General features: G+C 36.5%; 1 protein-coding gene across 2 annotated transcripts in view; it reads right to left on the bottom strand.

The window, feature by feature from the left end:
- Positions 1 to 13,499, bottom strand: part of MIB1 (MIB E3 ubiquitin protein ligase 1) — a 119,022-nt gene that overhangs the window by 78,332 nt on the left and 27,191 nt on the right. For both annotated transcript variants that reach the window (XM_079943104.1, XM_079943105.1), the window contains exons 4-7: positions 12,598 to 12,702; positions 10,399 to 10,465; positions 8,879 to 9,083; positions 3,251 to 3,434 (exon numbers count right to left, since the gene is read on the bottom strand). In XM_079943104.1, coding sequence (XP_079799230.1) covers positions 3,251 to 3,434; positions 8,879 to 9,083; positions 10,399 to 10,465; positions 12,598 to 12,702 — 561 coding nt within the window. The remainder of the gene's footprint in view (positions 1 to 3,250; positions 3,435 to 8,878; positions 9,084 to 10,398; positions 10,466 to 12,597; positions 12,703 to 13,499) is intronic.

The raw sequence follows: 13,499 nt of genomic DNA on the forward strand, positions 1-13,499 counted from the left end.
AGCTTACGTTTTCTTTCCTTGAGCACCTTAAATAAATGTTATTTCATTGTTTTCTGGCATAAAACATTGAGATCACATTTTTTTCTTAACAACAATCTGATTTTCTTTCCTTTGTAAGTAACTTGGTCTTTTTTCTTTTTTCCTTTACCCAAAGAAATTTTTCTTTTCTTGAAGATTCTATTATTTTACCAGAATATGGCTCTGTGTTTGGTGTTCTGGGTTAGTTTTCCCAGGTATGCAACATGCCCTTTTAATATTTAATTTCAAATCTTTCAATTTCAGGTAAACTTTCCTGGAATTACAAATTTTAGCATTTGTTATATTCCATTACTTTGGTTACTGTTTTTTCCTTTTTGCAAGGATTCCCTAATACACATATATTAGATATTCTATATTTGTCACTTTCTCTCAAATACATTTTATCTTTTTGATTTTAAAATTTTTCCTCCTTTTTACCTTCTGTTTCTCTTAAGGCATTATCTGTTGTATTTATTTGCTCTATGTTGCTTCTAGCTTATTTCATTTCTGAAATGAATTTTTAAAAATTCTTTCCTAAGTTCTACCTCATTTCTAATTATGACTTATTTCATCCTTCCATGTCTTTTATCATCTTAATTTTTTAGCTCATTTTGAATTATTAGATTTTAGTTTTCTGTGCATATCTTTCTGATGTACTTTCATCTGTCTGTGGAGAAGTTATTCTATTCCTTATTCTCCTTTTTCAATAATAACAGTGCATAGGGATTCGACCATGATCCCTTCCAACTTTTGCCTGGATTTACTCTTTCCTTTGTGCCTACTGTCTCCACCCTACTCAATCTGGCTTCTATTCCCAGCATTTTCTCCTCAATGGAGGGCTCTGCCCTGGAAGGGAGATTTGGCTGGTTGGTTTGGAGAGTTTATAGCCCCAGCCTACTCCAGTCCCTTCAGACTTTAGCATGGACTTATTGCTCTCACCCCAAACTGGAGTCTACAAGAGCCCTCCCAGGTTCGGCTGTTGTTATCACATTAATCTACCACACTAACCAATGAATACTCATTAGCTATTCTGGAGTTTCCCCCTTCTCAGGTCCACCTGATGCTCCATTAATTCTCTCTGCTGCCACACAGATGCAGACCCTGTAGCTGTCAATGGTTTATCTTTACTTGTTCACATTTTAAGATTCAAAAGACTATTCTATCACCTGGCTTTGTTACAGATGTTTGTAGCTTTTTCGGTTATGCTAACTAATCTAGTTGTTGACTGTTTTTATCATGAGGATTTGAGAAGATTCAAATCTACGTCGTCACTACTGGAACCCCAGTACTGCCCTCCAGAAATTACCTAGAGGTTTTGCTTATACAGCAGCTTAATATGGGAGACAGGCTTTGAAGTAATATAGATTTGGGTTCAAATTCCAGTTCATTATCTTAGTTCTGATTTCCTCATATTTAAAATAAGGATGTCATACCACCACCTACTTATAATATTCCTAAGACAAATAAAGCTTGTATGTTTATGTATATACGTGTAAACATATATATAGTATGTGCTGCATATGTACGTATACATCATTCAGCACAGTGCTCAGTATAACTGGGCACTCAACAGATGGAAGATGCTATAAGGTGTCACTGATAAGGGGAAAAAACAAAAACATCTTGACTATAAAATAATTTTAAATAGTATATACAGCTCCTATAAAATACGTCAAAAAATGACATTTTAAGTAACACCACACTATAGTGAGGCCTGAAGTATATTAATACATTTTTTTAACCAACTTTAATACCAAAAGCAAACAAAACAAAGAGGGATTATATAGAACTCAACTTTTTGGAGAAAAATAATGATTCTAAAATATAGTCCTGAAATACAACTATCACTTATTCATACCTAACTAAAGCAATAAAAAATGTCAGCACCATGTGCAAACTATGAAATGTCTTTGAATGAAAGCACCACAACAACAGAGATTTTTTTTTTCTGTTGTGTTCACTAGTACATCCCTGAAGGCTAACAGGCACACTGCTTCTGCTAAAACATCTGCTGAAGGACTAAGGCAGGAAGGAGGAATGGACTGATGGAGGGACAGGACATCATGAAGGATAGGAAAGGGGGACTGGACAGGATAGGAGGGGGCAGAGGGCAAATGGGGCAGGAGTTGGGGCTGGACAGGAAGAGAAAAAGGTGTTGACCAGGACAGGAGACTGGACAACACACCAGGGTGGGCTGGATGTCATATGAAGGGGGTGGGAGGGGAGGTATACATGGGACAGGAAGGAGGTGCTTAAATGGGACGGGACTTGGGAAGACAGGATTTGGAACAGGATGAGACAGGAGCAGGGAGTGGGCAAAGTGGAGAGCTGAAGAGGAGGATATAGCAAGGTGGAAAGGAATGGGATACAGGGCAAGGCAGTAAGGGCAGTCGGCAGGATGGAACAGGTAGTACCTAAGGAAAGAGACAGGAGGACAGAAGCAAGGAAAAGATGGAGAAAGAGAAAGATGAATGAAAAGAGGGCAGGACAAACAAATTATTTTGTTACTGCTGAACATTTGATGAAAAATGTATTGAATGAAATGTATTGTATTGAAATAAAAAATTAAACTGTAGGGCTTCCCTGGTGGCGCAGTGGTTGAGAGTCCGCCTGCCGATGCAGGGGATGCGGGTTCGTGCCCCGGTCCGGGAGGATCCCACATGCCGCGGAGTGGCTGGGCCCGTGGGCCATGGCCGCTGGGCCTGCGCTTCCGGAGCCTGTGCTCCGCAGCGGGAGAGGCCGCAGCAGTGAGAGGCCCGCGTACAGCGAAAAAAAAAAAAAAAAAAAAAATTAAACTGTAGCTCTTTGGGAGCAAAGCTATCTCAGAAGGCACACGTTCTGAGCTGCTCTTGCAGTCTTAAGTTTTAGAGAGGCATGGCCCCAAGTGAGGAGAGCAGCGGTGGTCCAGCACTGCTAGTGACTGGATGAGCACGTCGCTCTAATTCCGGGGTGAAGTATCAGGAAGCCTCTTTGCCTTACGCCAACATTACATTCTCCACTAAAAGCTCTATCAAAAAATATTAACTATAGCTCTTCTTTGGACCTTCCCAGGCTAATCTAACTGAAATAAGTTAGAAAATAAAAGGTATATATATGTTAAGCTGCCAATGAAGATTACAATTCTCAAAGGATTATGCTAATTTACTTTCTAAAAATCAAAGTTTTAAAAACTTTTAAAAACTACATAAACATGGTATATTTCCTAGTCCCAAATTATTTTATATGTACTTACTGGGAGCATAGCTTCAGCCCATTCTCCATGTCCTCTCTGTAGAAGTTTAATTCTTTCCAGGTCATAACAAACTTGTACAAGATCACCCACTTGGAACTGTGAGGGGCCTCCTTCTGCACCCTGAGCGGCATCCCCACTTCGGACAATGTTCGCTTTAGTGAGAACAGCAGGATTGAAGGTCCATCTAAAAATCAAAGCCAAAATTCAACATGGGTAACTTTACTTAATTTTAGCACAAATTCTTAGTTAACCATTACAGGGAAAAAAGCTTTATAACTCATCAAGAGTGTAAAGCAATCCTTTACAATTACATCCTGAATGATTTGTATTTCTTTTTATGATTTTATTATACAGATTTGGGAAAAGAGTTATCCATAATCTCACCACCCGAATATGATACACTTCTGTCTAGCACTTCTGTCTAGATTTATTTGCACTTGCATGTCTTATAAAATTGTTATTAAAAAAGTAACACACTCAAAAAAACAAGTAATACACACTCGTTAAAAATTAAAACATTTCATAAACATGTAAAGTAAAAGTGAAAGTTCCATTTCACACAAACACACCTGGATCACCATTCCCCACCCCACTAGACACCACAGTTAATACTCCATTGAGTAGCCCTGCAGATCTTCTATTAATATGCAGAGTGATGGTTATAAGAGAGTTGTTTTGTTTTCCATAAATGGGATCATAATATACGTATATATGTTATTCTGTGACTTCTTTTTTCTCAGAGTATGCATCTTGGAACATTTATTTTTCAATGTGACAGATATAGATCTATTTATTTTGATTTAATGGCTACAGAGTATTCCATAGCATCGATATACACAAATGTACTTAGCGATTCTCCTATTGACTATCATTTAAAGTAATTCCACATTTTCACTATTATTACGAACAATACTATAAAGAACATCACTGTATGTACAACTTTGTGCACATGGGGGTCAGTATTTCATTAGAGATTCTTAAAGGAACCACCTAATCAAAGTATATATTTGTTTACAATTCTGATAGAGCCAAACTGCTCTACAAAGAGTACACTATTTTCCCATACCATTGCAATCTCATGGATAAAAATATTATCTAGTTTTAAATTGCCATGTATGGGTATCTTACATCCTTGTAATCACTGTATCAAAACAAACTTGGACTCGGATTTCTTCCTTCCTATACATAAGCATTTTTCTATGCTGTTACCATCTGCACAACCACCATTTTATTGACTACTTAATATCCCATCGAAAAGTTGTACCACAGTGTATAACACATTTCTCCTAGTCCCATATGGTACTCCAAGGGAAAAAAGCTTCCCTAGTCAAATAAACTTTTACAATACGGCATATTATACCCTCCTTTCCTTATTATAATGGTCCTTAGCATATAAAAGGCTCTGAGAGGTCACAACACACAAAACCCTGCTTACTAAATTCCTATAACCATGTAAACTTTCTTTCTAAAACAACCACAAAGAGAAAGAAGTGCCTCTGATCAGTTAAGAATAAAACTCAAATACAAAAAGTTTTCTTTTCAGTCTTATGAGTCATGGTGCCCTTTATTTACCTCACTCCCAAAGTTCCAAAATCTACCAAACCTGTGTAGTGTCCGAACAGTAGTATTTACTCAAGTTGTTCCTTCTGCCTACAGCGCTTCCTTGCCCAGGTGAAAACCAAATCTTTCAACCTTACTTAATGTAATATGCTCGCTTAAGTTTTCTCGGATTTGCCCAGCTGAAATGACCACTCTTCTTCTGTACCTTCAGAATAGCCTGAATACTCACCTATCATAACTACTTAAAACATTTTAATACAGCTATTTCTGACTTTGTCTATCCAAATTAATAGAGAAACTCCTTCAAAGCAGAGGACCATGTCTTGTTTGTCTTTGTAATTCTAACACTAATCACAGGGCCTAATACAGGGTAAGTATTTAATAAATTGGTGTTGAGTAAAGAATAAAAAAGATTATTTTCTAGAAGTCAAATGTCATGTTACTAATAACGCTACTGCCCAAGAAAGAATTTTGATGGAGGAAGAATTCTACAAGTAATAATCCTAATCTGTGTTAACCTAACATTTCTAAATAACAAACAAGATACTATTTAAAACAAAATATGCTAGTACATGCTACTCTGAACTTAAATTGTGTTGATTTTTTCCTTCTTTTTTATTAAGAGCTTTATTGAGATGTAGCTCACATATCATACAATTCACTCATTTAAAGCATGTAATTCGGTGGTTTTAGTATATTCAGTTGTATAAACCAACCACCCCTACCTAATTTCATTTTCATTACCACAAAAAGATACCCCCTTAACGATTAGCAGTCGTTCTGAATTCACCCCTCTCTCCCCAGCCCCTAACAACCAGTAATATACTTTCTGTTTCTATGGATTTTCTTATTATGGACATTCTGTATAAATAAAATCAGATAATATGTGACCTTTTGTGACTGGCTTCTTTCACTCAACATAATGTTTTCAAGATTTATCTATGTTGCAGCATATGTCAGTACTCCATCCCTTTTTATGGCCTTTTTATGGCCATTTGTTTTGCTTTGTAATTGTAGCTTTATTTTTTAGATTGTTGTATACTTGACATATAACATTAAATTAATTAACATTAAATTCGATGTACACCACAATGACTGAATATCTGTAAATACTGTCGGCACCGTTTGTTGAAAAGACTGTTCTTTCCCCATTGAACTGTGCTGAACCCCTGTCAAAAATCAACTGACTTTAAATGCAAGGGCTTATTTCTGGACTCAGTTCTACTCCATCAATCTACATGCTTATTTTTATAATAGACTGTCTTGATTACTATAGCTTTGTGGTAAATTTTCAAATTGGGTAGTGTGAGTCCTCCAAATTTGTTCTTCATTTTTTAAGCTGTTTTGGCTATTCTGGGTCCCTTGAGTTTCCGTATGAATTTAAGGTTCAGTTTGCCAATTTCTGTACAAAAAAAAAAAAAAAAGGCAAGGATTTTGATAGGGATTGCACTGAATCCGTTGATTAGTTTGAGGAATACTGTCACATGTTAAATGTTGAATTATTCCCCCCAAAAGATATGCTGAAATGCTAATCCCCAACACCTCTGAATGTGAGCATATTTAGAAACAGGGTGTTTGCAGATGTAATCAAGTTAAAATGAGGTCATATCAGATTAGGATGGGCCCTAAATCCAATGACTGGTGTCCTTATAAGGTCATGTAAAATCATCTTTTGATCATTGTCTATGTAAAAGACTCTAGAAGTTCCATGAGCTCAATTAACTGTCTTCTATGCCTCCTTAGGGTTCTTTCCTTATGGATGGCTAAGGTACAAATGTTGGCCTGACGAAACTAAAATAGCGGGCTGGAGGACTGTTGATGTGGCTCTCGGTATTAAATAATCTCCCTATAACCGTCTGAACTTCACTAATCAGAGACTGACTTGAATGAATTTGAAAATAAACTATGTACCCAGAAGAAAAAAAAGAAGGTCATGTGACAACAGAGGGGCACAGAGACTCACAGGGGACAAGACCACGTGAAGACAGAGGCAGGGAAATGAGTGATGCATCGACAAGCCAAGGAAAGCCAAGGACTGCCAACAACCACCAGAAGCCAGGAGAGAGGCACAGAAGAGATCCTCCCTCAGATCTCCAGAAGAAAACAGTCTTGCCAACATCTTCACTTTGGACTTCTAGCCTCCAGAATTTGAAAGAATAAGTTTCTGTTGTAAAGCTGCTGTTTGCGGTAATTTGTTATGGCAACCCTAGGAAACTAATACACCATCTAAACGACATTAAATCTTCTGATGCATAAACATGAAACGTCTTTCCATTTAGGTCATCTTTAATTTCCTTCAACAATGTTATATAGTTTTTGGTATACAAATCTTGTACTTATTGGGCTAAATTTATTCTTAAGTATTTTATTCTTTGTGATGCTATTGAAAATGGAATTGTTTTTTTAATTTCATTTTCAGATTGTTCATTGCTAGTATACAGAAATACAACTGATTTTTCTTTTTTTTTTTCTGGTACGCGGGCCTCTCACTGTTGTGGCCTCTCCCGCTGCGGAGCACAGGCTCCAGATGCGCAGGTTCAGCGGCCATGGCTCACGCGCCCAGCCGCTCCGCGGCATGTGGGATCTTCCCGGACTGGGGCATGAACCCGTGTCCCCTGCACTGGCAGGCAGACTCTCAACCACTGCGCCACCAGGGAAGCCCTGATTTTTCTATATTGATCTTGTATCCTGTGACTATGCTGAATTCATTTATTAGTTCTAACAGTTTTTTTTTGTGGATTCTTTAGATTTTTCTATACACAAGATCATGTCACCTGTGAACACAGAGGGTTTAACTTCTTCCTTTCTCTTATTTCTTTTTCTTGCCTAATTGCCCCAGCTAGACCCTCTAGGAAAATATGGAATAAAAGTGAGGAGAGCAGACATTCTTGTTTTGTTCCTGATCTTAAAGGAGAAGGCATTCAGTCTTTCCCACTGAGTACGCTGTTAGCTGTGGGTTTTTCATCGATGTCCTTTATCAAGCTGAAGAAGTTCCCTTCTGTTCCTAGTTTATTTAGTATTTTTATCATGAAGGATGTTGGATTTTGGCAAATGCTTTTTGTGTATCTCTTGATATTATCATGTGTATCCTTAAGATTTAAACACAATTAGAGCTAATTCTATAATGTGGTTAGCAACTTAATGTTAATTTTTCTTATTTCATATATAATCCTTCCCCTAAAGAATCTCAGAGAGTTAGTTTCTTTATGTACATGTCAGTAATAAAGCTTTGACAATTATTCAATTTAACTACCGAATTTTTTCTTTAAAATACTGTAAACATACTAGTAAACTGGATATATTTTGGCCCCTAGGGACAAATAAATAAAAGGCACAGGCCCAGTCTCCAAGAAACACGAAACCCAGAGACCAAATAAATAACCATTTTAGTAGATAACAGGAGACCTAAACAGATAAATAGCGTATGCATGTACCAGGGAGGGGGGAAGGAGAGAGGAAGTAAGCATAAAAGTTCAATATTTATAGGAGGCAAAGGAGTTAATCCAGAGAAGGAGGGAGACAAGGAGGAAAGGGTATTCTGCATGGAAGGAGTGGTGTGTGCAAAGGTTACAGAAGTGAGGAAACACACGCAGTGCTGTGTGGCTGATAAGCATTAGTGTGTGCACAGGTGTCTGTGGCAAGGCAGAGCTGTGTTACCATGAGATGACGCTGGAGATATGGGCCAGAGGAGTTTTACTGTTATCCCGTTCATTCAGGGTAGACTGATGCAGTCCAACAGAACACAGAACTTTTTAGCTATACTTGTACCTAATACTGATACAATGTATTCTGCCCCCTAAAGGAAAAAAAAAGTGCACAGAACATTGAATCATAAATATATTCATATAAATACACACACACACACACACACACACACACACACACACACACACACACTGTTCTTACTTGTTTCCCTCCACTTTACCAACATATTCCGGATTTTCATCTATTATTGAAGAGTTAGCTGTAAGAAGTTTTTTTATATCACATTATTTGCTTTCTTTAAGGCTCTTTCCTCTATATACTAACTTTATTTGCCATTACTGAAAATTAAAAAATATAACCAACCTATTGCCACTTGGATACTGTACTACAATGTCATGATCTTCATCAATGCCACAAACAGTTCCAGTTGTAGTTAAAGTCTCAAACATGCCATCAGTCCATCCTCCATGACCGTGCTGCAAAGACTGTACAATTTCTAGGTCAAGATCTATATTGACCAGGTCACCAATCTGCAATCCACCAGGATTCCTGTTGCCATTCTGCTCACCTATAATTGCAGAGGGAGTTGACAAAGGAAAAGGAAAATCACAGCAACGACAGGCAACTGCACTGTTTTAAATAAGAAAAAGCCCAAGATATTTGAGTTTTAGTTACTATCTAATCTTAAAATGTTTTGAGAATATACTGTGAGTATCAAATTCTAGAATTAGAGAGCTTTAAAAAAAGAAAGAAAAGAAAACAGACTCAAAACCAGAAATAATGTAATGATTTACAACAATGACTGAACAGGGGCAGAATCTACAGAAGACTAGGCAACCATCTATCAGAACACAAAGTTCTGAGCATTGACAATATTCACCTTTCTGCCTGGATGACTTGCTGAAGAGCCAACATAACTAACTAAAGTATATGAAAGAGAACCCTGGAATTTTTTTTCCTCTGAAGTGCTTACTGTTATTAGTTACCAAATAGTTCTTGTGATTTTTGCCTAAAGAGCATTTTCAAATATTTCAAAGCCCATTTCTGAGATTATTTTCAAAACTACTTATGGGATAAAGGATTCATGATCATAAAACATTATGCTGAGGGATCTGAAATGGGTATGCTGATTCTACACTTTCCTTGTAAAACCCAGATACAAAACAAAGTTTCTGAAAGCAAGAGAAAGAGATGATCTCCTCAAAACCGTAAGATTTTCTTCTACATTCTCCTTTTTAAAAAAATTAGGTATGCTGGAAGAGAACAGCGTTTTGGGGCAATAAGGCAAATCAAATGATTTGGAAAGAGGAACAGAGCGTTCACATGAGAAAGGAAAGCATTCAGAGACTAAAGGTTTAATCAGAAGAATGTGGTAAATATTCATCTTGCCAACAATGAAGAATCTATAAAATGAAACTAGTTTTGGTTTTCTTGTTCTTTTTTTATTTTAATGATACATGAAATTATATTTATCATATTATCTTAATCTTAGAGCTGTTCTTGTATTTTCAAAGAAATTTTACAGAAATTCTAAGGAATTTATAAGCATTAAATTGTTAGGTCCTATTCTCCGTAGTATAAGAGATATAACATTGATCATATAACCCAAAATTTTTCAACAATATAAGTTTATGGTTAAAAGACAAAAGTTTCAAATATAGTATGCCATATAAATGGTATATCAATTATCAAGTCATGACAATTCTTTCAGAGTTTAAATAAATTAAAAAGAACAAATGCTTTAAAACAAAATAAAACCAAAAGAGTATGTCTTTAAAAAGCTTTAATGGTAACTAATTTTTTTAAAGCCCAATTTAAACACTTTTCCGATTCCATGAACTCTGACCCATTATTTAGAAATTTTCTCTAGCCTGTTAACTCACCTAGCACAGGACAATGATCTCTGTAGAAAGAACCTCCTTTGGCATCCTGGACACACTTCAGGTCAGACTAACAAAAAGAAAAGAAAGCAGAAAAATCACCCTTGAAAACTTCAACTACAGCGTAAAACCTAAAATACACAAAAATGTTCATTTAGAACATATCCTCAGCAGAAATGAAGAGTAGCTCTCGGTTAACAGTCACACTAAACATTGCTTTCAAAAACACCCATCAAAAACTATAAACTTGACCTTCAGATAGGTCATACTTTAAGATTTCTTTTAAACTTCAACATTAAAATGCCTGGATCTTTACCATTATCATACTTTCAAAAACACATGCTGGAAAAAAAGAACTAAAACAAAAATCTCGTATTTCAGAAGTACATAACATATTCCATTTTAAAGATATTTTTACCAAAAAAGAGCTCAACTCATTTGATCTTTCTAATCAATTTTATGAGATATACAAGGCAGGTATTGTATAAAGGAAATCAGCCAAAACTAAATAGTCAGAAAGTAGAAAAGGAGAAAACCAAATCCAGTCTTTTGATTCCTTGTCCAGTTAATTTCCTATTTATATCACTTTTAGTCCTTACTTTACCATAACTTCGTTAACTCAAGTTCCTTCCCACTTAGCTTTTATAAGAAAGTATTTAAGTATTTGAATGGGGAGGCAGTTGTGGTATAATGAAAAGTACAGGAAATGTGAACTTAGAAGAGCAACCTTGAGGGTGACTGAAAATTCAGAAACAGATTACCTAAAAGTGCCTAACAGTACCATATACATGTATAAAGTGATCAGTACATACATACTATATTAAGGAAAGGAGCTCCTTTATACAGACACATACACACACAAACACACCCCAACCCAACTCTCTTTTACAGCCTCCTTTGCCACTATAGCTCACATTTAGTTCAATCCTAGCCAAGGAGACATGGGTCAAGCAGTTTTAATATGATACTTTAACCCAGTGGTTCCACTTCTAGGAATCTATCTTAAGGAAATATACCCATAAATGTATAAAGACATATGCACAAGGATGCTTACTGAAACACTGCTTGCAACAATGAAAAAAACAAAAAAAAACCCAGATACCCATCAACAGAAATCTCATTATATAAACAATGGCATAACCATATAATGGAATACTACTCAGCCATCAAAAAAGAATGGGATCAATCTGTATGTATACTACTCAATAAGTACCTGAGCGCACACAGCATGTAAAGCTTCATTTGAAGCAAGTTAATAATCAGTTGGAATTCTACAAAAATTCCCAATTTAAAAACAGGGAGAGGCATGAAGATAATAATGAAAAACTAATGACCAATGCTGTATACAACTGTAAAAGGTGGCGAGTAAACTACCTGTCTAGATTCACAAGGCTCGCTTTTATGTATAAAAGGAATAGATTAAGGCAAAGGGACAGTGGGATATTTTTTCCCCTCCTAATGAGCATAAGAGTTGGAAAAAAAAATGAAATTTTAGAATTCTTTGAATGAAAAATGTATTCAAGGTGGAAAGGATATAAAAGACATTAATATCTTAGCATTAATATAATATTTAATTACACTCTATAAATTAAATAGCTGAGGTCAACATTTGAATAATGATCCATGACATGCAGAAATATAGGACAATCCATTGAATAAAAACTACCATTATGCTCCTTAAGCACTTAAGTAATTCAAAGTGCTTCTAGGTCAGTCATTTTCAATCATCAACACTACACTTTAAAAATACAGAGGAGGGCTTCCCTGGTGGCGCAGTGGTTGAGAGCCCGCCTGCCTATGCAGGGGACATGGGTTCGTGCCCCGGTCCGGGAAGATCCCACATGCCGCGGAGCAGCTGGCCCGTGAGCCATGGCCGCTGAGCCTGCGCGTCCGGAGCCTGTGCCCCGCGACGAGAGAAGCCACAACAGTGAGAGGCCCGCGTACCGCAAAAAATAATAATAATAAAAATAAATAAAAATAAAAATACAGAGGAAAAAACTCGTAAAAAATAATTTTAACACCTATTGTATTAAATTCTCACTTTACAGATGTTCCCTCCAATTGCATACTCATGATTCAGATGGCTGTATTCTGACAAAAGGAGATGACAAAAGAAAAAATGGAAGAATACAATAAGGGCTATTTTTACTTCCCTTCTTTCACCCGTCCAATATTTTCAGCTTTTGTGGTTCTTACACTTACCATGCCCTCAAAGCCAACTCTGTAAAGGTTCTTAGCACCATTGTCCCAGAGAACATAGGCCGCACTATGTGGGCTTGATGCACTCCAGTCTTGGATTTCTGTTACCTAAGGGAAATTTTTGAGGAAAAAAAAAATTTTGAAAGAGGAGAGGAGAGGTTGGTTCTTTTAATTATATTTAAATCTTTAAAAATATTTCAGCTACAATCCTGTGTAACAGGATCATGAAAAATACTTATTTACCAAATATATGTCACTTCTAACATATAACTGAATAATACAGTTTTCCAGAATATTATAAGCTAATTTCTAAAACCACTGTAGAAATTGTAAATACAGAAGCTTAGTGATTATTACAGTGACAGATTATCAGAAAATACATAATTCAATACAAAATTTAAAATCTTCACTCTTAAAGGATTCCCTCTAACTATTCTTTTAAACCTATTCTTTGATACAAAATTTAAAATCTTTGACCAAATACCCTGAAAAATTCAAGGTAAACCCACTCTCTGGTCAGCTAAACGCTGATAAGCATGAGGCTCAAAGGCCAAGTTTAAAGAAGACTTGAGTGACTTGGCTCCTCCAGCAGCACCCCTCAGTTGCCCCAAAAAGCAGGCCTTCTAAGCTGAAACACTGTGACTGCAGTGGAGACCCAGACACAATCTCTAGGCCCCACACACCAGCAGGCTGATTAGTAAGAGCGTTTAATACTTAAAAAAAAAAAAAAAAAAATACTGGAGTTGCTATTGCTTAAGGACCAAGAATCAACTACACAAAAGTGACGCACAACGAGCACTAAACTTGGGTATTCTCAAGTGAACCAGTCTACAGCTCAGTATGGGAAGTCGCACATGCGCAATTCATTACTCTTCTCCACCCTGACACTTATAATCAACCACGCT

This window comes from Stenella coeruleoalba, assembly GCF_951394435.1.
Source record: "Stenella coeruleoalba genome assembly, chromosome: 14".
NCBI lineage: Eukaryota > Metazoa > Chordata > Mammalia > Artiodactyla > Delphinidae > Stenella > Stenella coeruleoalba.